The sequence below is a fragment of the Capsicum annuum genome, unplaced genomic scaffold (assembly GCF_002878395.1).
Source record: "Capsicum annuum cultivar UCD-10X-F1 unplaced genomic scaffold, UCD10Xv1.1 ctg1001, whole genome shotgun sequence".
NCBI classification, from domain to species: domain Eukaryota; kingdom Viridiplantae; phylum Streptophyta; class Magnoliopsida; order Solanales; family Solanaceae; genus Capsicum; species Capsicum annuum.
Genome location: NW_025814925.1, coordinates 310,943 through 332,076, shown reverse-complemented (window position 1 = coordinate 332,076; position 21,134 = coordinate 310,943). Strand labels below are relative to the sequence as shown.

Here is a 21,134-nt window from a genome sequence, read left to right as displayed (position 1 = left end):
TGTTAATTCATAACAAAATGAGTGTGGATCTGTATATCAAAATTAAGAAAACTGAGCGTGGTTTTGGAACCTATCCACTCATCATCACTACATTAGATATGTCTGGAAGTGAAATTTTGTTTGATGGAAACGTCGGAGCAGTAATGTGTTTGAAAAGTCCATCATAAAAAGTTGCGGAATTAATTAGTTACAAATATGATTCTTATGCTCCTTAGCCTTTGTTGGATAAGAAAGGGAACAAGATCATTACTTACTGCAAACATAGCGATGTTAAGGTTGGACAAATCTATAAGGATAAGGGTACTCTGATTTCTGTTATGACAAGGTTTACAATTAAGAATTCCTTTAATTTCTATGCTAAAAGATTGGACAAGAAAAGGTATGTTATGGTTTTTTATGTATCAATTGTGGTTAATAATCTGCACCTTAATTGAATTTTGTATCTAATTTTTGTCGATTATTGTTTAACATAAATTTTTGACAACAAATTAATAAAGTCGAGATACATTTTTTTATGCTAAAGATATATTTTTCTCATCTTGCATCTTGGTTTATATATTTATGTTTAATGATGTATCTCATTGTGTTTTAGTTTAATCTATATCAACATATGAAGCAAACATAATATTTTTATACTAGATACATGTTGTACAATTTTTTGTGGTTTATGTATCTATTAATCTGTTTTTGGCAGTAAGTGAAGGAAAAAAGTTTGAAGTTTTGTTTTAATTGATTCAGCTATGTCCTACGATGTTGTTAAGAGGATTGTGTTTGGATATATAAAGCATCATATCGGCGGGGGACTAAAATTTTAAAAGTTAGAACTTTCTCAAATATCCACACATGCTCGTTGAAAGATCGAGTTTTTACTCAACTTAAAGCTACAGTTGGGTTTGATAGTGGTTTTGCTTCTCCAAAACATGTCAATTACAAGAGAATACACACTCCGAATGATATAATTGAAGATATTAAAAATGCTTTTGGTGTAGACATTAACTCTTAGAAGGCTTGGAGGGCTAAAGAACGTGCGATTGAGATGATAAGTGAGAAACCCGCGGATGGTTAACGACAAATGGATAGATATGTATACATTTTAAATTATGTATATCCAGGTTCACATATTAGAATGCATAAAGCAGAGGATAATAAATTCATGTATTTTTTCATTGCATTGCAACCTTTGAAGATTGGATTCAAGTATTGCAGGCCTGTAGTTGTTGGTGGTGGTGCGCAATTGAGTGGAGCTTATAAAGGTACATTTGTTTCCGCAAGCACACTTGATGGAGAAGTTAATTCAATTTTACTTTTATGTATAGTTATTCTGTGATGTCATTCATTCAAATAATAATCTTTATTATTTGTTATGTTTTTTTTATTTGAGAAATTGTGTACTTGTATCAGCGTCGTGAGTTTTTTTATTATCAAAATTGTAGGATGCATTCTTCCGCTAGCGTATGGTGTGGTTGACATGAAAATGAAAATTCATGGACTTGGTTTTTTGAGAATTTTAGAATTGCTTTTGGAGAGCGCGACAGTATGTGTGTTGTGTCCTACCATCATGAAAGCATAATAAAGGCTGTCAGCATTGTATATTCGAATGTGCCGCACCTTGCCTGCATTTGGCACTTGTGGAAGAATGTTTACACAAACTTCAGGAAGAGTAAAGATAGACTTAGCGATATTTACTATGCTATGGCCAAGGCATACCGTAAAGATGATTTTGATTTTTTTTAATCAAGTTGGAAAGATTGATCAGAGGATAAAGTCTTATCTTGAGGATACAGGATTAGAAAAGTGGGCATGCATGCATACACCTGTTAACAGAGGTAGGATAATGACTTCAAATATAGCAGAGTGTATAAATGGTTGTATAAATGGTAAACTTAAGCTAGTACGTGAGTTACTGATAATTGAATTTCTAAAGAAGGCTAGAAAATTGTTTGGAAAGTGTAACTGCAAGAATAGAGAAAGAGCATCTTATACAAACATATCACTTGGTAGTAGATTCGAAGGAATTCTTTAGCTAAATACTTCAAAATGTTCAAGGTTTAAGGTTAGTTTAGATACTTATTTCTGTTTGACATATTATATAATATTTGATTAATGTTAGAAGAGGCTATTTGTTTTATAATCTTGTTTTGAAAAATGTTACAGTAAATGCATCAATTATTTTGTTTGAAGTGATACAAAAATATTATACAGAAGATCGATATGTATCTATGTGTTAACATACTATGATTAATATTATAGGTTAGTGCTTCATCAACATATGTGTATTCAGTTTACGATGACGGCAAGAAGTACATAGTAGTCTTGATAGGAGGACTTGCAGTTGTGGGAGATTCCAATTGGACGAGATAACTTGTGAACATGAAATTGCAGTTCTAAAAAGCAAGCGCGTAGTTGATATGAAGCTTTATTGCTCCGAATATTACTATCCTGAAACATTAAGAAAGACGCATCAAGAATCGAAGTTTCCAATGCCCGATAATAAGGACTGGATTGTGCCACAAGAAGTTATGGACGAAGTTGTGTTACCACCAAACTACAAACATCCACTTGGAAGGCCAAAGAAAAATAGGCACAAGAAATCAAGTGAAACAATCACATCCAGTAGGAATTATTGTGGGAGATGTGGTTATGAAGGTCACAACAGACATACTTGCAACTTTTTTCCAAAGGATGAGTGACCATGTAATTGTCTAATGAATAATGTTGAAATGTTTCTTTGCTTGTTGCTGGATTTTTTATTTGTTTGATTCAACATTTTAATTGATGTTACTACTGATTTTGTTAAAATTTTTTAGGATTAACAATTACCAAAATAAACAGCTTTTATGTTCCTTTGTTAATTTGTTATATATCTATTTTTTATGATGTATTTTGGAGTTACACATCAGATAGAAATTAAGATATATTGAACTGACAATGTTATTAAATTGTATATTAGTAATTCTGCCATATTAAGTGATTGAAAAGTTGCACATTCTTATAGGATGTATCTTCCATAAATTTATAGATACAAGTTTTAATAATTTGTATCAATTGTGAAATATAATTTTTTTGCATTATTAAGATGTAGTCATATAAGTTCTGCTTTAATTTGTTATGCAGGGTATAGTCAAACATGTATTCCGATAAACAAAAAATAGTTACAGATACATAAAAATTTAATAATTTGTTGGTTACTGTCATTATATAGTAAAATATGTTTCCTTATAATAGACACATACAATATGATAGATATATCTCATATAAAATAATAGATACGAGTTTAAATAATTTGTATCACTTGTAAACTCTAATATGTCAATAGTTTTAAGAGTTAGCTCTATTAAGTTCTGCTATAAATTGTTATGCACGTTAGAGACAACATGTATTAGAAGGAACAAAAAATGCTATATATATACAATAATGCAATATTGTGATGGTTAGTACCATTATATTGTAATAAATGTTTCTTTATTTTAGATACGTACAATTGTAAAATATTTTAAAATATGTATCTAATACAATGTCTGTAAAAAGTGTAAGAAAAACATATAAAAAAACATAAATATATATTTAAATGCTTTAGCATTGCGTTATAATGGATGACAAAATATAAGTATTTAATCATTAAAGAAAATAATATATGTTTATCTAAACATCACTTTCATCATCAAAGTTTCTAACATCATCAACGCTTTTAATATCCAATTAGATAACAAATAAACAACTACTGAATATTCAAAACACGGTATGTTTCTTTTTGTGCAAGCTTTCTCCTTGGCCTTGGTGGATCGTCATTCTCACTAAAATAGTCATGCTCTGCTTTTTCAGATCCATACTTGCACAAAAGACTAGCATATATCAGATGATGTTCTTAAGAATCAATACCCAAAGATGGAATGCCTAATCCCTTGCATAGATACTCAACATAGAAAACTACAAATACACCACAATCCCTGCATAACAATTACTAATTTAATTAAAAAGACCAATATACACGTATACGATAATGAAAACAACGAAAAGAAATGTAATACTTACAAACTTCCTAAATCTTTTTGTGCTATCTCGGATACGTATTCCACTTGAAATGGATCACGTTTGATCTTTCCTTTGTAGGATGCCAATGTAGTCCAGTTAGGTGGTACCTTTTGCTTAAAAAAATCACTATACTGAAGGTAAGTCAGAATCATTACAGCCAACTTCTCAATCACTCTTGTTTTTGTTCTTTTTCGTGAAGAGGTCATTGAATCGTACACATGAATGCATTGATCCTTTAAATCAATGACTGTCAATAGCCAGTGAAAGGCACTAACACAGTTAATGGGTATAAAGAACTCATTAACCAGATGACAAGGATGGCCTGCGCGTGGACTAAACCCCTTGATGGTGTTAATCAATGACATCTCCATATCAGCAACCTCATCAGTCTTTGCAGACGCATCTTGAGTTGCAAAATCCTTACCAACGTCAGCTTTATAGTAATTTACATATGCCTTATCGATGTACACTTTGAAAAAGCAATCTGCTATAGTGTATCTGTTGATTGGAAAATTCTTGTTCTTATACTTCTTCCACAAGTGGTACATGATGACATCCACATACTATTCAAAATACAATAAAATGGAATACATATTAGAGCAGGCAACTGTAATGATTAAAACTAAAAGAGATATAGATTAAATTCTTTATATATCTAAGGTAATTAGAGGGAAAATACAGGAAATTGAAATAGAAAAAAATGAACAAGATACATATTCATATAGAATGATACATGTTTTGTTGTTATGTATCTAATACAAAATACATTCAGGCAAAAACATACCAAAAATATCTTTACTGTCAGGACATCATCAAGATTTGACAAATACAAGTTAATATTGCATGATCTTTAGCTTACACAATTATTCTAACTTAGGTAGTCAATGTAACAACCTCATGTGATAGTCTATAACACATCATCGTAGATATCACAAATTCGAAATGCATATCATACAGTCTGAAATAAATATACTAATGGAAATGTACTTTCACGATGTCACAAAGTTTGAATTTGGATGTCCATTATGAAAATATCTCATCATTCCAGCACTTGTTTTGTTGGTACATTAGGTAGAGCCAGTTATTGGATTTTGGAAAAGCAACTACGAAATCTTGTTGACAAAATCTAAGATTTAGAATGAGCAAGTTTGTGTCTGGGGTGCCAGAAAGTATGGTTAAGAAGTGCAGAACAATGATGTTAATTAAGGATATGGACATATCCAGGCTCATGGTCCATGCTCAGCAGATAGAAGAAGCTAAGAATACGAAAAAATAGAAAGCGAGAGAGAATAAGAAAGATAGAACAGATAGTTTCAATTTCACTCAACCTAAGTTAAAGGGTGGTAATTGTTCTCAATTTCTCCCAAAATCTTTGGTTCCAACTTCGTCCTCCACTAGTGCTCCGGTACCTAAGTTCAGAAACGGTAACAAGGGTAGAGCTCCAGGCTCTAAATCTCAGGGTAGTGTCAGCAGTGCTCAAACAAATCCCCTATGATATAAATGCGACAGAAATCATCAGAGTATCTGCAGGGCTGGCAGTGATGTTTATTTTGGGTGTGGAAAGCCAGGCCATATAATCAGAGATTATCCTCAGCCAGGTTCTCAGGGTCAGTATAATTGTCCCCAGCTCAGTTCGGTCACCTAAATCACCAGGGTGCCGCTTCCAGTGCCACCAGTGGGCAACGCCCAAATAGGTTTTATGCACTTCAACCTAGACAAGATCAGGAAAATTCTCCTGATGTGGTTACTAGAACGTTACAGGTCTTCCATTTATATTTTTATTCCTTGCTAGATACAGGAGCTTCTTTGTCTTTCGCAACTTCTTATATAGACATTAACTTCGGAGTCAGTCTAGAAATCCTAGAAGAGCCTTTCTAAGTTTCTACACAAGTGGGTAAATCTATCATATCCTGATGGGTATACAAGAACTATCCGATTATGATATCTCAAAAAGTTATGTCATTCTCGACATAGATTGGCACTATTCATGCTATGCCTCAGTTCATTGTAGGAACAGAATTGTTCATTTTTAGTTTCCAAATGAATCAATCCTTGAATCAAGAGGTAGTACCCCAACGCTGAAGGGTCAGTTGATTTCATAACTTAGAGTGAGAAAAATGATATCCAAGGGATGCGTTTATCATCTTGTGTGAGTGAAAGAATCTAGTTTAGAGACTCCCAATCTTGATTTAGTTTTGGTAATGAATTCTCTGATGTGTTTCCTGAAGATCTTCTTGGAGTTCTCCCATAAGGTAAATCGACTTCAAAATAGACCTTCTTCCAGACACTCAGCCTATATCTATTCCACTATATAGAATGGCACCAGATAAACTTAGAGAGTTAAAAGAATAGTTAAAGAAACTATTAGATAAGGGGTTCATCAGACCTAACATTTCCCCATAGGGTGCACCAATCTTATTCGTGCATAAGAAAGACGATTCCCTCAGATTGTGTATAGACTACCATCAGTTGAACAAACTAATAGTCAAGAATAAATACCCAATTCCTAGAATCGATGACTTGTTTGACCAACTTTTGGGCGTCAGTTACTTTTCTAAGATAGACCTCAGATCAGGCTATCATCAGCTCAGGGTTGGAGAATGTGACATTCTGAAAGTAGCTTTCCGAACTCAGTATGGTCACTTCAAATTTCTAGTCATGTCTTTGGTCTTACTAATGCCCTATCAGATTTCATGGACTTAATGAATCGCGTGTTCAAGTAGTACTTGGACATGTTCGTTATAGTCTTCATCGATGACATACTTATCTATTCCCATAGTGAGAATGATCACGCAGATCATCTTAGAATCGTACTTCAGACTCTCAAAGCTCATCAGTTGTTCACCAAATTCAGTAAGTGTGAATTTTAGCTAAGGTCAATAGCATTCCTTGGTTATATTATTTTCAGTTATGGTGTTAGAGTTGATCCTCAAAAGACTGAAGTAGTGAGTAACTGGCCTAGACCTATTTCTCCATCAAATATCAGGAGTTTCTTAGGTTTAGATAGATATTACCATCGGTTCGTTGAAGGGGTTTCATCTATTGCATCCCCCATGTCCAGATTGACTCAGAATAAAGTCAAGTTCCGATGGTCAGATTCTTACAAGAAGAGTTTTCAGGAGTTAAAGACTCGACTCACCTTATGCCTAGTTTTAACTCTACCAGATGGTTTAGATGGGTTTGTTCTGTAGTATGATGCATCCAGAGTAGGTTTAGTTTATGTCCTCATGTAGAGAGGTAAGGTTATAGCCTACACTTCTAGATAGCTTAATCCCCATTAGAAGGATTACCCTACCCATGATCTTGAGTTAGCAGCTATAGTGTTTGCCTTAAATATTTGGAGTCACTATTTATATGGGGTGCATGTGGATGTGTTCACATATCACAAGAGCCTCCAGTATGTATTTTATCATAAAGATTTGAATCTACATCAGAAGAGGTGGTTAGAATTACTAAAAGATTATAACATGAGTATTTTGTATCACCCGGGCAAGGCCAATGTAGTGGCAGATGCTCTCAGTAGGTTGTCTATGGGTAGTATGGCTCATTTTGAGAATGGTAAGAAGAAGTTAGCTCGGGAAGTTCATCAGCTTTCCTGACTAGGTGTCCACTTAGTCGATTCAACATAAGGTACTGTATGGGTGCAGAATAGTTCAGAATTATCTCTGATTTTTGATGTAAAGGAAAAGCAGGATAGAAATCCCATCCTTATTAAGTTGAAAGAGTTAGTCAGAGGTTATAAAGTAGAGGTTTTCTCCCAAGAGGGAGATGGTGTGTTGCATTTCCAGGGTTGGCTATGCGTGCTAGGTGTAGATGACTTGAGGCAATGAATTCTTACAGAAATACACGATACGCATTACTCTATTCATCCAGGGGACACTAAGATGTATCGTAATTTATGGGAGGTCTATTGGTAGAGTAGGATGAAGAGAGATATTATGGAGTTTGTAGCTAAGTGCTCAACGTGTCAGCAGGTTAAGATTGAGCACCAGAAACCTAGTAGGTCCTTGTAGGAGTTCAATATTCCCATATGGAAATGGAAAGAAGTGAATATGGACTTTGTGATAGGATTGCCTTGTACTCATCATCAGCGTGATTCTATTTGGGTCATTGTAGACAGGATGACCAAATCAGCTCACTTCTTGCCAGTTCATACTTCCTATTTATTTGAGGACTACGCCAAACTCTATATCAGAGTGTTGTTCAAGTTACACAGAGTTCCAATTTCTATCATCTCATATAGAGGTACCTATTTTACCTCTCACTTCTGTAAAGCATTCTAAAAAGGTCTTGGTACCTAAGTTCACCTCAGTACAGCCTTCCACCCTCAGACAGATGGTCAAGCAGAAAGGACTATTCAGACTCTAAAAGATATTTTAAGTGCCTGTGTTGTTGATTTTAAAGGTAGTTTGGATGACCACTTTTCTTTTATCGAATTCATATATTATAACAGTTACTATTCCAGTATTCAGATGGCTCTGTTTAAGGCTTTTTATGATAGGATATGCAAAACTCTAATTGGTTGGTTGAGGCGGGTGAAGTCGTAGTAGTAGGGCCTGACTTAGTGTTTGATTCCTTATAGAAGGTTCAGTTGATCAGGGAAAGTCTTAGGGCTGCCCAGGGCCGATAAAAGTCATACGCAGATGTGGGGAGAAAAGATCTCAAGCTTGATATTAGTGATAATTATTCTTAAAAATTTCTCCCATGAAGGGGGTAAAGAGGTTCGGCAAGAAGGGAAAGCTCAGTCCTTGATATGTCAATCCTTACAGAATTCCTAGTCATTTCAGAAAGGTAGCTTACGAGCTTGAGTTGCCTTCATATCTAGCTTTTGTACATCCAGTGTTCCACGTCTCCTTGCTAAAGAAATGCATTGGTGACCCAGTAGTCATAGTTCCTTTATAGGGCGTAAATATTTAGAATAATCTCTCTTTTAAAGAGGTTCCAGTCTGGATCCTCGATCATTAGATTCGCAGACTGAGGAACAAAGAAGTTCCCTTGGTCAAAGTTCTTTGGTGGAATTAGTCCATTGAGAGAGCTACTTGGGAAGAAGAAGCAGATATGCGAACCCAGTATCCTCATCTCTTCTCTGCAAATTCAGATTCAACTTAAGGTAAGAGTCTTCCATAGATTTACTAAGTTCCATGTTTACTTACAGTTATAAACTTGGTATTCTTTACTGTTGCATATTCAGTCATGCATTCATTAATCAGTTTAGCCATGTACTCATGCATCAGATATGCAAATTCAGCATGAAAACTCAGCTTATCAGTAGTTTCAGTCATATATTCCATGAATTAGATATTCATGTTCTATGTAAAAACTTAGTCTATCAGTGTTTCTTAACTTAATCAGTCTCATTCGAGGATGAATGTTCCCAAGGGAGAGATATTGTAATACCTCGTATTTCCCTAGCTTAATTTAACTCTCAGTACATGAGTTATTCTATACAAATTTTTCAAAATACTCATTATTTTTTAGTTTAGAGCTTACCATTGCATGGGAAATTCAGTCAGCTTTCCAATGATATAAAATTCGCCCAAATTCGATACCCGGGTAAAGAGTTATAGCATATTTGGTAAAGCAGTGTGCCAACAGATACTTCACCGCATCGTGGAAGCCAGCCAAATGGCAGTTGTGAAATTCTAGTGTTGCTCCGCGATAATGGCGCGTAACGCCATAGACCCAGTTCACAATTGTCCTTTTTTCCAGTGAAGTTACGCGATTTCACTGCATCACGATGAGTCCCAAATTCGTATCTAGTATGACAATGTGATTCCACCACGTCGCGCCACTAGCCAATTTACCAGTTGTCAATTTCCAGTGACACGGCATGATAGCACCACATCGCGCCAAGGGCCCGGGTTGAAAAATTTTAACATAAATTAAAAGTTTCAACCAGGGTTAAACTAGTCTTTTCCCATGATTTTAAAACCCCCAGATATGGGATTTAATCCCTAAAAACATTTTAAAACCCATTATTTATTAACTTTTCCCACAAAATCAACAAGCTCTCGTTCAATTAGCAAACCCTAATCTTCAAGCAACCAAGAGCAAATCTCAAGAAACTCACCAAGAACTACAAGAACTTATCAATTCAGGTATGTTAGGTGTTCATCTATGGGTTCCTTACACCCATAGAGTCCAAGAATCCATTTTTATAACTACAAGATGATTGATTCATTATTTACATACTTGAAATTGGATTGTATTCATATTCATGATATTAATTGAGTTTCAATCCATGATTAATTATAGATTCCATGAAATTGAAATAGCATGTATGTTGAATTGCATAGTTCCCATGTTATAGTCCTTGAATTTGCAAGTTTCTGTGTTGTAGTTACAATGTTTACATACTTCCCATGATTATATGCATTAAGTTGTGCTCTCCATGTGGATAATAGAATGTCCATCTGAATTAAATAGTGTAATCATGACATGCTAGCATATGTACAAGTTTATGCTCTACAAGTGTTTGATAAAATGTCTCTATTAATGAATTATGAACAAGTGGACATTGCTATGCTTTTCAAGATTATGTTATGCTTGACTTTCATGCTATTGAGTCCTGGGAGTATTCAATACCTGAAAATCTAGTTGTTACCTAGAGCTACAATAGTTATAGAATAGTCCCAGTTATGACACGAAATAGTAGTACTAAGCCAGTTAACAGAACTCAGTGAACTCAGTCAGTTATAGAACTCAGTATTAGTCTACTTCAGCTCAGTATAATTAGTTCAGTATCTATTCAGTTAGGAGTAGGATTCAACATCGAGTGAATCCAAGGGTGGGGGCTCACCTGCCAGTAGAGGGTGTGATCCTTAGAAGCAGTCCTTATGTTCTAGAACTACGTATCCAGCGTAGGTTGAGACATCAACCTTCCAGTTGAGTGTTGATGAGGTATATCAACCTGCCAGCTGAGGGTTCCATTATTCTCATTATAGTTCCTGCTAGATGAGGGTAACTCAACAACTTATCTTTACCCATGGCACGGTACTGACACTTTTCCAACTGGGGTTACAAGTTGGACCCCAATCAATTCAGAAAGAGCCATGTCGGTTAGATGATTACCTCCCACAGTCTCAGTTCTAGTCTCAATATAGAACTCAGTTCAGTTCTATAGAATCAGGACAGTTAGATATAGTCAATCAGTGTCAGTAACTTAGTTATTAGTAATTTTAGATATCAGTTACTCACTTATCAAAACTTAGAACTCAGCTTCAATAAAAGTTCAGTTACAGTATACACGTATATGTAAAGTATTGCATACTCAGTATTTATAGCAGTTTCAGTTATCCATGTATCATTTAGTCAATTATTGTTCATGCATATAAATCCTTGAATTCAGCCTTACCTCATCTAGCATACCAGTACATTCCATGTACTGACGCATACTTTCTCTTTGCTCTATGATGTCTTATATCATAGGTTTGGATACTCAGATTCCCGACTACGCATATACAGATTCAGCCAGCAGTATCAGATTTAGTAGTGAGTCCTTACCTATTGAGGATATGTCTTTATTTCAGTAGCTTTAATATTTTAGTAGTCGGAGTTAGCTAGGGGATTGTCCCATCAACTCCACTTTTAGACAGTTCAGTTAGAGGCTTTTAATACTAGATTATCAGATATTATTCAGTTTTGCAAATTATTATTATATTGATATTCTTTATCAGTATTCAAATTTTGAACCTTATGGCATTTCAGCCTATTTTCCACATTATTACAGCATTATGATTCAGTACTCATAGCATATATCCGTCATGGGTTAGCTTGTGGTCCCTTGGGGTTATAAGCACTGTGTAGCATCCGAGGTATAGATTCGGGGTGTTACATGTTGAGATAACATCCAAAAATAGTCTTCTCAAACAAGTGTAAAACTTCTTGGCCGACAACTTCTTTAATTTCATCCTTAAATCTTAAATTGCATGAACTTACAAATCTAAGAGGATGAGTTGGAATTTCATAATAACGTAACTCAATTCCTAAAAACAAAAACAAATTACAATAAAGATAAAATTAGTTGAGATGCAACAAATCTACATTTAGACACTACAATATAGACAAAAATTCTAAGAACATCATAATTTAGATACAATTTAATACAAGATATATGTATGTAGTTATAAACTTTTATCTTTTGTAATACAACTTTCAATAACAATTATACAACACTAGATACATTTCAAGACATTAACAGTAAGTCATAGATACAAGTTAACACAACATGTATCTATGAAGTTATAACTTGTATCTCTTATAATAAGACTTTTAGTAAAATTTAAAAACAATAGATACATATCAAAGCATTAACAATAACTCACAGATACAAGTCAACATAACATGTGTCTATGTACTTATAAACCTGTATCTTTTGTTATATTAATTTCATTATAAAAAAATACAAGATACATATAAAATTGGCAATAAAGAATCAGATAAACAATGAATTTCTAAACGTATCATCCAAGTCAAAATATGTATCTCGGCCTAGTATTCAACAGATATAAAAATGCAATTACCTTAGAAAGCTCATCTCTGCAAATTGCTTTGACAATTCTTCTTCTCTTGGCGGGAGCTTTACTTGCAGAACTGTTGGATCCTCTTTTCTTAGAACCAGTTTCTTTTTTCTTGTCCTTCTTAGCATGTTTTTGCCGTAATTTCTTCACAGTTTGGGGATCGTTTCTATGTTTTAACCTATTTTCATCAAAACCAACAAAGTCATAGCCAATATTTCTAAGAACGAAGTTTACAAGTTGTTGAGATTCTTTGATACTTTCTAGCTGAGAAAACCCAAGACTAAACGAAGGTCCAGAATCTCTATTCATAATGGTAATTCAAAAAATAAAATCTAAAAAGGTATAATCAAAGAAATCACTCAACCAAAACACTCAAAATTTTAGACTACTTTACTTGCGCAAAATATTTTTTTTGAAAAAAAAAAAGTAAAAAGGGAATAGAAGAAATTGAAGCTAATTTTATGGGGGAAAATTACCTTACTTGAAATTTTTGAATTAGATGGAGAAATTAGATTAGAAACCACCCATGATTCAACGGTGTACAGAGAGGATAAATGGATTATTTTTTGGCACACAATCCACTTCTTAGTAGGAGGTTAAAACTTGTATCTCAACTTTACCAAAAAGTGGTAAATATTGGGATTTAAGTAATATTTTAGAAGTGGGGGGATTTTTAGTAGTTTAAAAACTTAAGTTGTTTATTCAAGTAATTTTCCATAAAAGTTACATATATAACGACATGTTTACCAGTATTTACAAAAAATCTCATCTTTTTTATAAATCTCATAAAATCCTAACTTTTGACCATTGAAGAAATAAGTTAATTAACTTAGATACATATTATGGATACATGTTTTAATCAAACTAACTAGCATGTTTTAAGGGATGTAACGAATAACCTAGCATTAAAAAAGAATTGTTTGGGTTGACGTAATTAACATAATCTCATCTGGTGTTTGGGTTGACGTAATCAACTCTGTGGGATATAAGAGCGATGGAATTATGATAAGTGAACATGTAACTTATGAAAAACTGATTGCAACAATTGTCGAAGAATTGGAAATAGATAAAACCAGGAAAAAAATTGAGACTCGTTACATTCTTGAAGGAAATGTTTGTCCATTGTTAATTCGTAACGAAATGTGTGTGAAGCTGTATATCAAAATTAAGAAAACTGAGCGTGGTTCTGGAATCTATCCACTCATCTTCACTACATTATATAAGTATACAAGTTAATTACTGTTGGATGGGAATGTGGGAGCAATAATGTGTTTGGAAAGTCCATCAGAAAAAGTTGTGAAATTAATTAGTTACAAACCTGATCATCTGCTCCTTTGCCTTTGTTGGATAGGAAGGGGAACAAGATCATGATTGACTGTAAACATAGTGATGTTAAGGTTGGACAAATCTATAAGGATAAGGGTACTCTAATTTCGGTTATGGCAAGATTTGCAATTGAGCATTTCTTCAATTTCTATGCTAAAAGATCAGACAAGAAAAGGTATGTTATGGTTCTTTATGTATCAGTTGTCGTTAATAATCTGCACCTTTATTTAATTTTGTATCTAAGATTTGTTGATTATTGTTTCACATAAATTTTTGACAGTAGACTAATAAAGCTAAGATATATTTTTGTATGCTAAAGATACATTTTGATCATCTTGCATCTCAGTTTATATATTTATGTTTAATTATGCATCTCGTTGTGTTTTAGTTTTATCTATATCAACATACGAAGCAAACATAATAGTTTTATATTAGATATATGTTGTACAATTTTTTGTGGTTTATGTATCTATTAATCTATTTTTTGGCAGTAAGTGAAGGAAAAATATTTGAAGTGTTTTTTTCATTGATTCAACTATGTCCTACGATTCCATTCGGAGGATTGTGTTTGGATATTTAAAGCATCATGTCAGCAGGGGACTGAACTTTTTAAAGTTAGAGCTTTCTAAAATGTCCACACATGTCCGTTAAAAGATCAAGTTTTTACTCAACTTTAAGCTATAGTTGGGTTTGTTAGTATTTTTACTGCTCTAAAACTTGTAAATTACAATAGAATACACACTTTGAATAATAATCGAAGATATTAAAAATGCTTTTGGTGTAGACATTAACTATCAGAAGACTTGGAGGGCTAAAGAACGTGTGATTGAGATGATAAGGGAGAAACATGTGGATGGTTATCGACAAATGGTTAGATATGCATACATGTTAAATTCTGTATATCCTGGTTCACATATTAGAATGCATAAAGCAGAGGATAATAAATTCATGTATTTTTTCATTGCGTTGCAACCTTTGAAGATTGGATTCGAGTATTACAGGACTGTAGTTGTTGTTGATGGTGCGCATTTGAGTAGAGCATATAAAGGTACATTTGTTTCCACAAGCATGCTTGATGGAGTAGGTAATTAAATTTTACTTTTACATATAGTTATTCTATGATGTTATTCAGATAATAATCTTTTTTATCTCTTATATTTTTTTTGTTTGATAAATTGTGTACTTGTATCAGTGTCGTGAGTTTTTTTATTATCAAAATTGTAGGACGCCTTCTTCCGATAGCGTATGGTGTGGTTGATAGTGAAAATGACAATTCATGGACTTGGTTTTTCAAAAATTTCAGAATTGCTTTTGGAGAGCGCAACTGTATGTGTGGTGTGTCCGATCGTCATGAAAGAATAATAAAGGTTGTCGACATTGTATATCTGAATGTGTCACATCTTGCCTACATTTGGCATTTGTGGAAGAATTTTTGCTCAAACTTTAGGAAGAGTAAAGATAGACTTAGCGATATTTACTAAGCTATGGACAAGGCATACCGTAAAGATGATTTTGATTTTTTTAATCAAGTTGGGAAGATTAATCAGAGGATAAAGTCTTATCTTGAGAATGCAGGATTTGAAATGTGGGCACACGTGTATGCACCTGTTAACAGAGGTAGGACGATGACTTCAAATATAGCAGAGTGTATAAATGGTAAACTGAAGTTAGCACGTGAGTTGCCGATAATCGAATTTCTAGAGCAGGCTAGAAAATTATTTGGAAAGTGGAACTGCAAGAATAGAGAAAGAGCATCTTATACAAACACGTCACTTGGTAGTAGATTCGAAGGAATTCTTCAGCTAAATACTTCAGAATCTTCAAGGCTTAAGGTTAGTTTAGATGTTTATTTTTGTTTGACATACTATATAATATTTGATTGATGGTAGAAGAGGCTATTTGTTTTATAATCTTGTTTTGAAAAATGTTACAGTAAATGCATCAATTATTTTGTTTGAAGTGATATAAAAATATTATACAAAAGATCGATATATATATATGTGTGTGTGTGTGTGTATTAACATATTACAATTAATATTGTAGGTTAGTGATTCATCAACATATGTGTATTCGGTTTACGATGACGGAAGTAAGTACATTGTATGTCTTGATAGAAGGACTTGCAGTTGTGGGAGATTCCAATTGGACGAGATAACTTGTGAACACGCGATTGCAGTTCTAAAAAGAAAGCGTGTAGTTGATATGAAGTCTTATTGCTCTGAGTTTTACTATCCTAAACATTAAGGAAGATGTATCAAGAATCGATATTTCCAATGCCCGATAAGGACTGGATTGTGCCACGAGAAGTTATGGACGAAGTTGTGTTACCACCAAAATATAAACATCCACCTGGAAGGCCTTTTCTCTTTGTATTTTTTCATATAGATCTTTTAGTATTTGTAATTCTTTTTCTAACTCAGTAATCCTATTATTTTTTATTTCTTCTATTTTTCGTATTTCATCCGTAGTTTGTTGTTTTATATTTTCTATTTCTTTTTTCCTGTCTATTTCTTCATTTTCTTTTGTTATTCTTACCATAGCTGTTAGTTTATCTTCTAATTTTAATTCTTCTTTTTCTAACATTAAATATAAATGTTCACCTATTTTCTTATATCTTCTTCCTAAATTAGAAAATACTATTCTTACTTTTAACCATACCAATTTTATTTTTATTTTTTTTGGGGGGTAGGGGGTGTACTTGGATTATATTTTTTCATAATATATAAATATAGATATAGACCAATATCTGTTAGATAAATACCAATTAACTTGGATACTGCTTCTATCATGTGTGTTGAAATGCTATGTCATAGCATTCTTTAGTTATTTGTTTTAACCTTATTAATTCTTCTATATTACTTTTAAGGTATACTATATGTTCCATATTTCTAGTTTTTATGTAGTCAAGCAGATCTTTTTCATAAGTATTTCTACCAATCTTATTTGCTCCATATCTCTCCTCCAATATTCTAAGTATTCATAATTTATCATTTTAGTCTGAGTAATACCAATCTGAATAATAATATCTACCATCAAAATCTACATTTTCTAACTCGTGTTCTATCCATTCAGTATTTAGTAACTCATCTTCAAAATCAAGTATCTTTTCCCATATGATTTTTCTTATATCTATTATTTCTATATCCTTAAGTATATACAAAATAAGTATCTTGACCCTATCTATCATTTCATCCGATAAGTAGTTAGTCATTTTATTTCATATGATGCTTATTTCAAAATATTCCCTTCAATCATATACATAAAAAAATATGATCATCTTAGATCACTATGTACTAGATTATCCTTAGATAATTATGCTCCTCTGTCACTATTAGCATGGAACGTTTGAATACTTCTTCCCTAAACATCGCCTCAACTCTGGTTACTACCCTATCACGGCTTCTCTGCCTTACTGGTTTCACCTTTAGGATGGCATAGTTCTGGGAATTTTTCTCTTTTTCTTCTTTGCTAATAAACTTCAAAACATATTATCCTTCAAATAATTCTACTATATAGTAACTAACATGAACTTATTTTATTATATCATGATTGTCAGAAATTTATGAATTTAGCTATTCATAATTATAAATGAAAATACCTATTTTTGTAGATTTGATGATTCTGGGCTTTGATTTTCCATAGCTGATTATAAAACTGAATATCTTTATTGAATATTTAAGAAAATTTTGGTTGTGTACAAGGAGGCTTGCTTTCCGTGTAGAAAGTCTTGCCTTAGATTGCCAACGGCTTTTCTATTTATAATCTACAAAATGAAAATCCTAAAACTATTCATATTCTACACTTGTCGAAAAAGTCAAAAACTAATAATGGCTATACAATAATTTACATCTTAAAAGTCAAAAAGTAAACCTAACTTTTCACTAAAATACAAAAATAATTTACATGTAGCTTTCTTCTTGTCTTCTCCTTTATCTTTTTATTGGACCGTCCTTCTTTATGTCGCTTTCTGCTTTATGTCAATTTCCTTATCTCATGTTGTCTATCTTCCAGCTGGATCCTTATCTTCTTGGTTGATTTTTCTTCGTTTATTGTATCTATTTTTATTTTGTACCTACCTTGATTAATTTTTATCCTTTATTCTAATTGGACTTCTGGGATAATATTATCTTCTCTATTACATCTCGAACATAAATGATCTGGATATTTATGACCTATTAATTTGTAATATCTTGTTAATAGCTCTTCTAAAATAAATTCCTTTTTAATTGATCTTGCAGTCGGTTGTCTTTCTGGATAGAGTAATGTCATTATCCATTTTTGGAATTCTTCCATATCTGACTGTCGTAGCTCTCTTGAATTTGAATAGATCATTTGCTAGTCTCGCGAATAGTAGCTCCATATAGGGTTTCTATTAAGATAATTATTTGCTAGCTCTTGAATAATCGTAAATATCCCAATAACTCATTTATTTGCGTAGAAATTTGGTATTTCTACCTTAGGTATTTCTGGTTGTTATCCAATATCTTCTGGTATAATCATATCTCTGGTTAATCTGATCTTTACAACCTGTATAACTAGTTTAATTTCATCATATAATATCTCTGCTGGTGCAGTATAAAACTTTATAAAAAATAGGTTTCCTTTGGTTATTTTTTTGTAAATGGTGAATGCTCTGTATATCTCTGGTATGGCTGTTAATTCGTTTCCATCTTGGGTATATACGGTATTTAGTAGTCCGTAACTAAAACAAGTTCTAACTAGGTTTGGATTGGTTTTTGGTATTGCAATTAAATTGTTGAATCCTTGTAATTTTTGGGTTATATAGTCTGTGTTTGGTTCTTGAATATTTATAGCTCTGGATTTAAGATTTAAATAAGTTCATATCTTGTGGATATTTTCTATATATGACCTGGTTATATGGTTATAGGACTTTTGTCTTGGTTAAGACTTTCTAGATATATGGTAGTTTGTGGGGGTACGAATAAAGGGTCTTTTTGTATTTTTGGTATAAATGGTTTATCAAATATTTTGTTTAGATTCAATCATTGTTTGCTAAATCCTTTTCTTGTACCTGCAGATGTAGATTGATAAAGGTTATGGGTTTTATGGAGTGTCCCAACATCTCCTTTTAGCTCTAGATTTTTGATGTCTTCTGATCGACATAGCTCTGCTTTTTCATAGTCATGCGGCTGACTTGTAGCTTTAGACTTCAGTTTACCTTCATTAGCCTTTAGCTTTTCTACCTCATTGCCTATAGTGTCCACTTTCATTGAAAGGGTAGTTAGGGTTTGAGTATTTCTTCTAGTGTATCATTTTCTATTATATCAATCTGTGTAGCTTTGTCTTGATATGTAATCTACAATAATATTCTTGTTAGTATTAATTATTTCAAATGTAAATGTAAAGTTCAATATATTTAATACCAATCTCCGTATTTCTTTTGTTGTAACTGAATTTTGTATTTTCTTAGTTAGCCACTATCGTACCTGTGTATTATTTGTTCATACAATAAATTTGTTATATACAATATATGGTTCAAATGCTAATAAACATTTATATAATGAACATAATTCTTTCCTATTTATTTCTCATTTTACTTCAATTTCATTAAATGTCCTGAATAATATCTACAATGATGTTCTATTTTTTCGTTTTCATACCTGTATTTGAGTACTCCACCATAGCTATACTCACTTGCATGTACTTCTACTATATATGTAAAATTCTTATTTTCATCTGAAAATGTAATTTAGGTAGTTTTTTACAAAGTATTTTTATTTTTTGTACTTTTTTTTATCTTCTTCACTATAGTTGTATTCTACATCCTTTTTTAATTTTTTTTTGTAATGGTTTTAAATTCTCTGCTAGTTTTGGTAAATATGCTCTTACCTGGTTTACTAATCCTAAAAATGATTGTAATTTCTTTTTTGTATCTAATTCTTCTTTTGAATTTATTATTTTTTGTACTATATTTTATTGCATCTTTACTCCGTTTTTATCTATTTGTATTCCTAAGAATTCTATCTGGTTTTTCATTATTTCTGCCTTTTTCTCACTTAGGCTTATTCCTGAATTTTTTATTATATTTGTAAATTGTTCTAATAACTTTAGGTGTTCATGTTTAGTTTTCGAATATAGTAATATATCGTCTATATATACTATACAGTTAGGTAGTTGTTTAAAATAATTATTCATAAAATGTTGATACTTACCTGGTGCATTTTTATATCCAAATAGTAACACATTCCATTCATAAAATCCTTACAACACTGTAAATGCAATTAGCTTTTTAGATTCTTCTAGTTTTAAATGGTAAAATCCTGATTTATAATCAAATTTACTAAAATAATTATATCCTTGTATTTGTTGTATTTTAGTATTTTGTTTGGTATTGGGTAATTATATGTTATAGTTTTTGCATTTAGATTCCTATAGTCAATAACCATTATACTTTTTTCTATTTTTTGTTCACTATATTTAGTTACTATAAATGCTGGGCTAGTGTATTTGCTATTACTTTTTTTCTATATATTGTTTTTCTAATAGTTCATTTATATGCATTTCAAATTCTTTTAGATCATCAAAATTATATGTTAGTGGTTTTTGGGTTATTGTACTATCCTTATTTATTAACTCAATTTTTATAGTAGCTTTATGTTTTTTCCATCCTTTTAGTGGATCTTCATTATACAGTTGCTTTAATATATTCTTAATTATTTCTACCTTATCTATTGAAAATATGGTCATTTCTTCCTTATTTATTGAGAATATGATTAATTCTATTGTGTCTTCAGTAGTTTTTATATTTTCTAATTTTTGTGTAATGTTTTCACTTTCTTTTATCCAATATGTTTTCTTTCTTATTTTATTAATAACTCTTTTTGCTCTTACCTTTTGTTAACATAGTGTTGTAAACCACCAGTGTGTTTTAGTTATTATGTGTGGATATAGTTTATCTAAGAATGACATTCCTAAAAGCATATCTTTTGATGTTAGTTTGTAATTATAAATTTCTTTTGTTTTTAATATTTTATCCCATATTTTTATTTTTACATTCCTAGCTTTATATGTAATTAGACTTCCTTCATTATTAAATCCTTTAACTACAATTGGTGTTTTTAGCTTATCCCATTTACTTTCTGGTAAACAAATATATCTACATAAATTGACTTCTGCTCCTGTATCTATCATTGGCGTATAATATCTATTATAATATCCTTCTACTATTATCTTCATGAGTACAAATATTTTCATATTAAAGCTCGTTTTATTAACAATTTTTCTTTATTATACGTT

The 21,134-nt window shown here is 32.2% G+C and overlaps 2 protein-coding genes across 2 annotated transcripts; one reads left to right on the top strand and one right to left on the bottom strand.

Moving 5' to 3' along the window:
* Positions 1 to 3,445: 3,445 nt before the first annotated feature.
* On the bottom strand, positions 3,446 to 17,616 carry LOC124890026. The gene is made up of 4 exons (XM_047401920.1): positions 17,476 to 17,616; positions 12,555 to 12,729; positions 4,033 to 4,595; positions 3,446 to 3,947 (listed from the first exon to the last, which is right to left on the bottom strand). Exons 3-4 carry the CDS (start codon positions 4,578 to 4,580, stop codon positions 3,866 to 3,868), a joined length of 630 nt encoding a protein of 209 aa, XP_047257876.1. The 5' UTR covers positions 4,581 to 4,595; positions 12,555 to 12,729; positions 17,476 to 17,616; the 3' UTR covers positions 3,446 to 3,865.
* Positions 15,362 to 16,121, top strand: LOC124890023. Its single transcript, XM_047401917.1, has 2 exons — positions 15,362 to 15,709; positions 15,921 to 16,121. The coding sequence occupies exons 1-2, from the start codon at positions 15,362 to 15,364 to the stop codon at positions 16,119 to 16,121; spliced, it is 549 nt and encodes a 182-aa protein (XP_047257873.1).
* Positions 17,617 to 21,134: the final 3,518 nt, after the last annotated feature.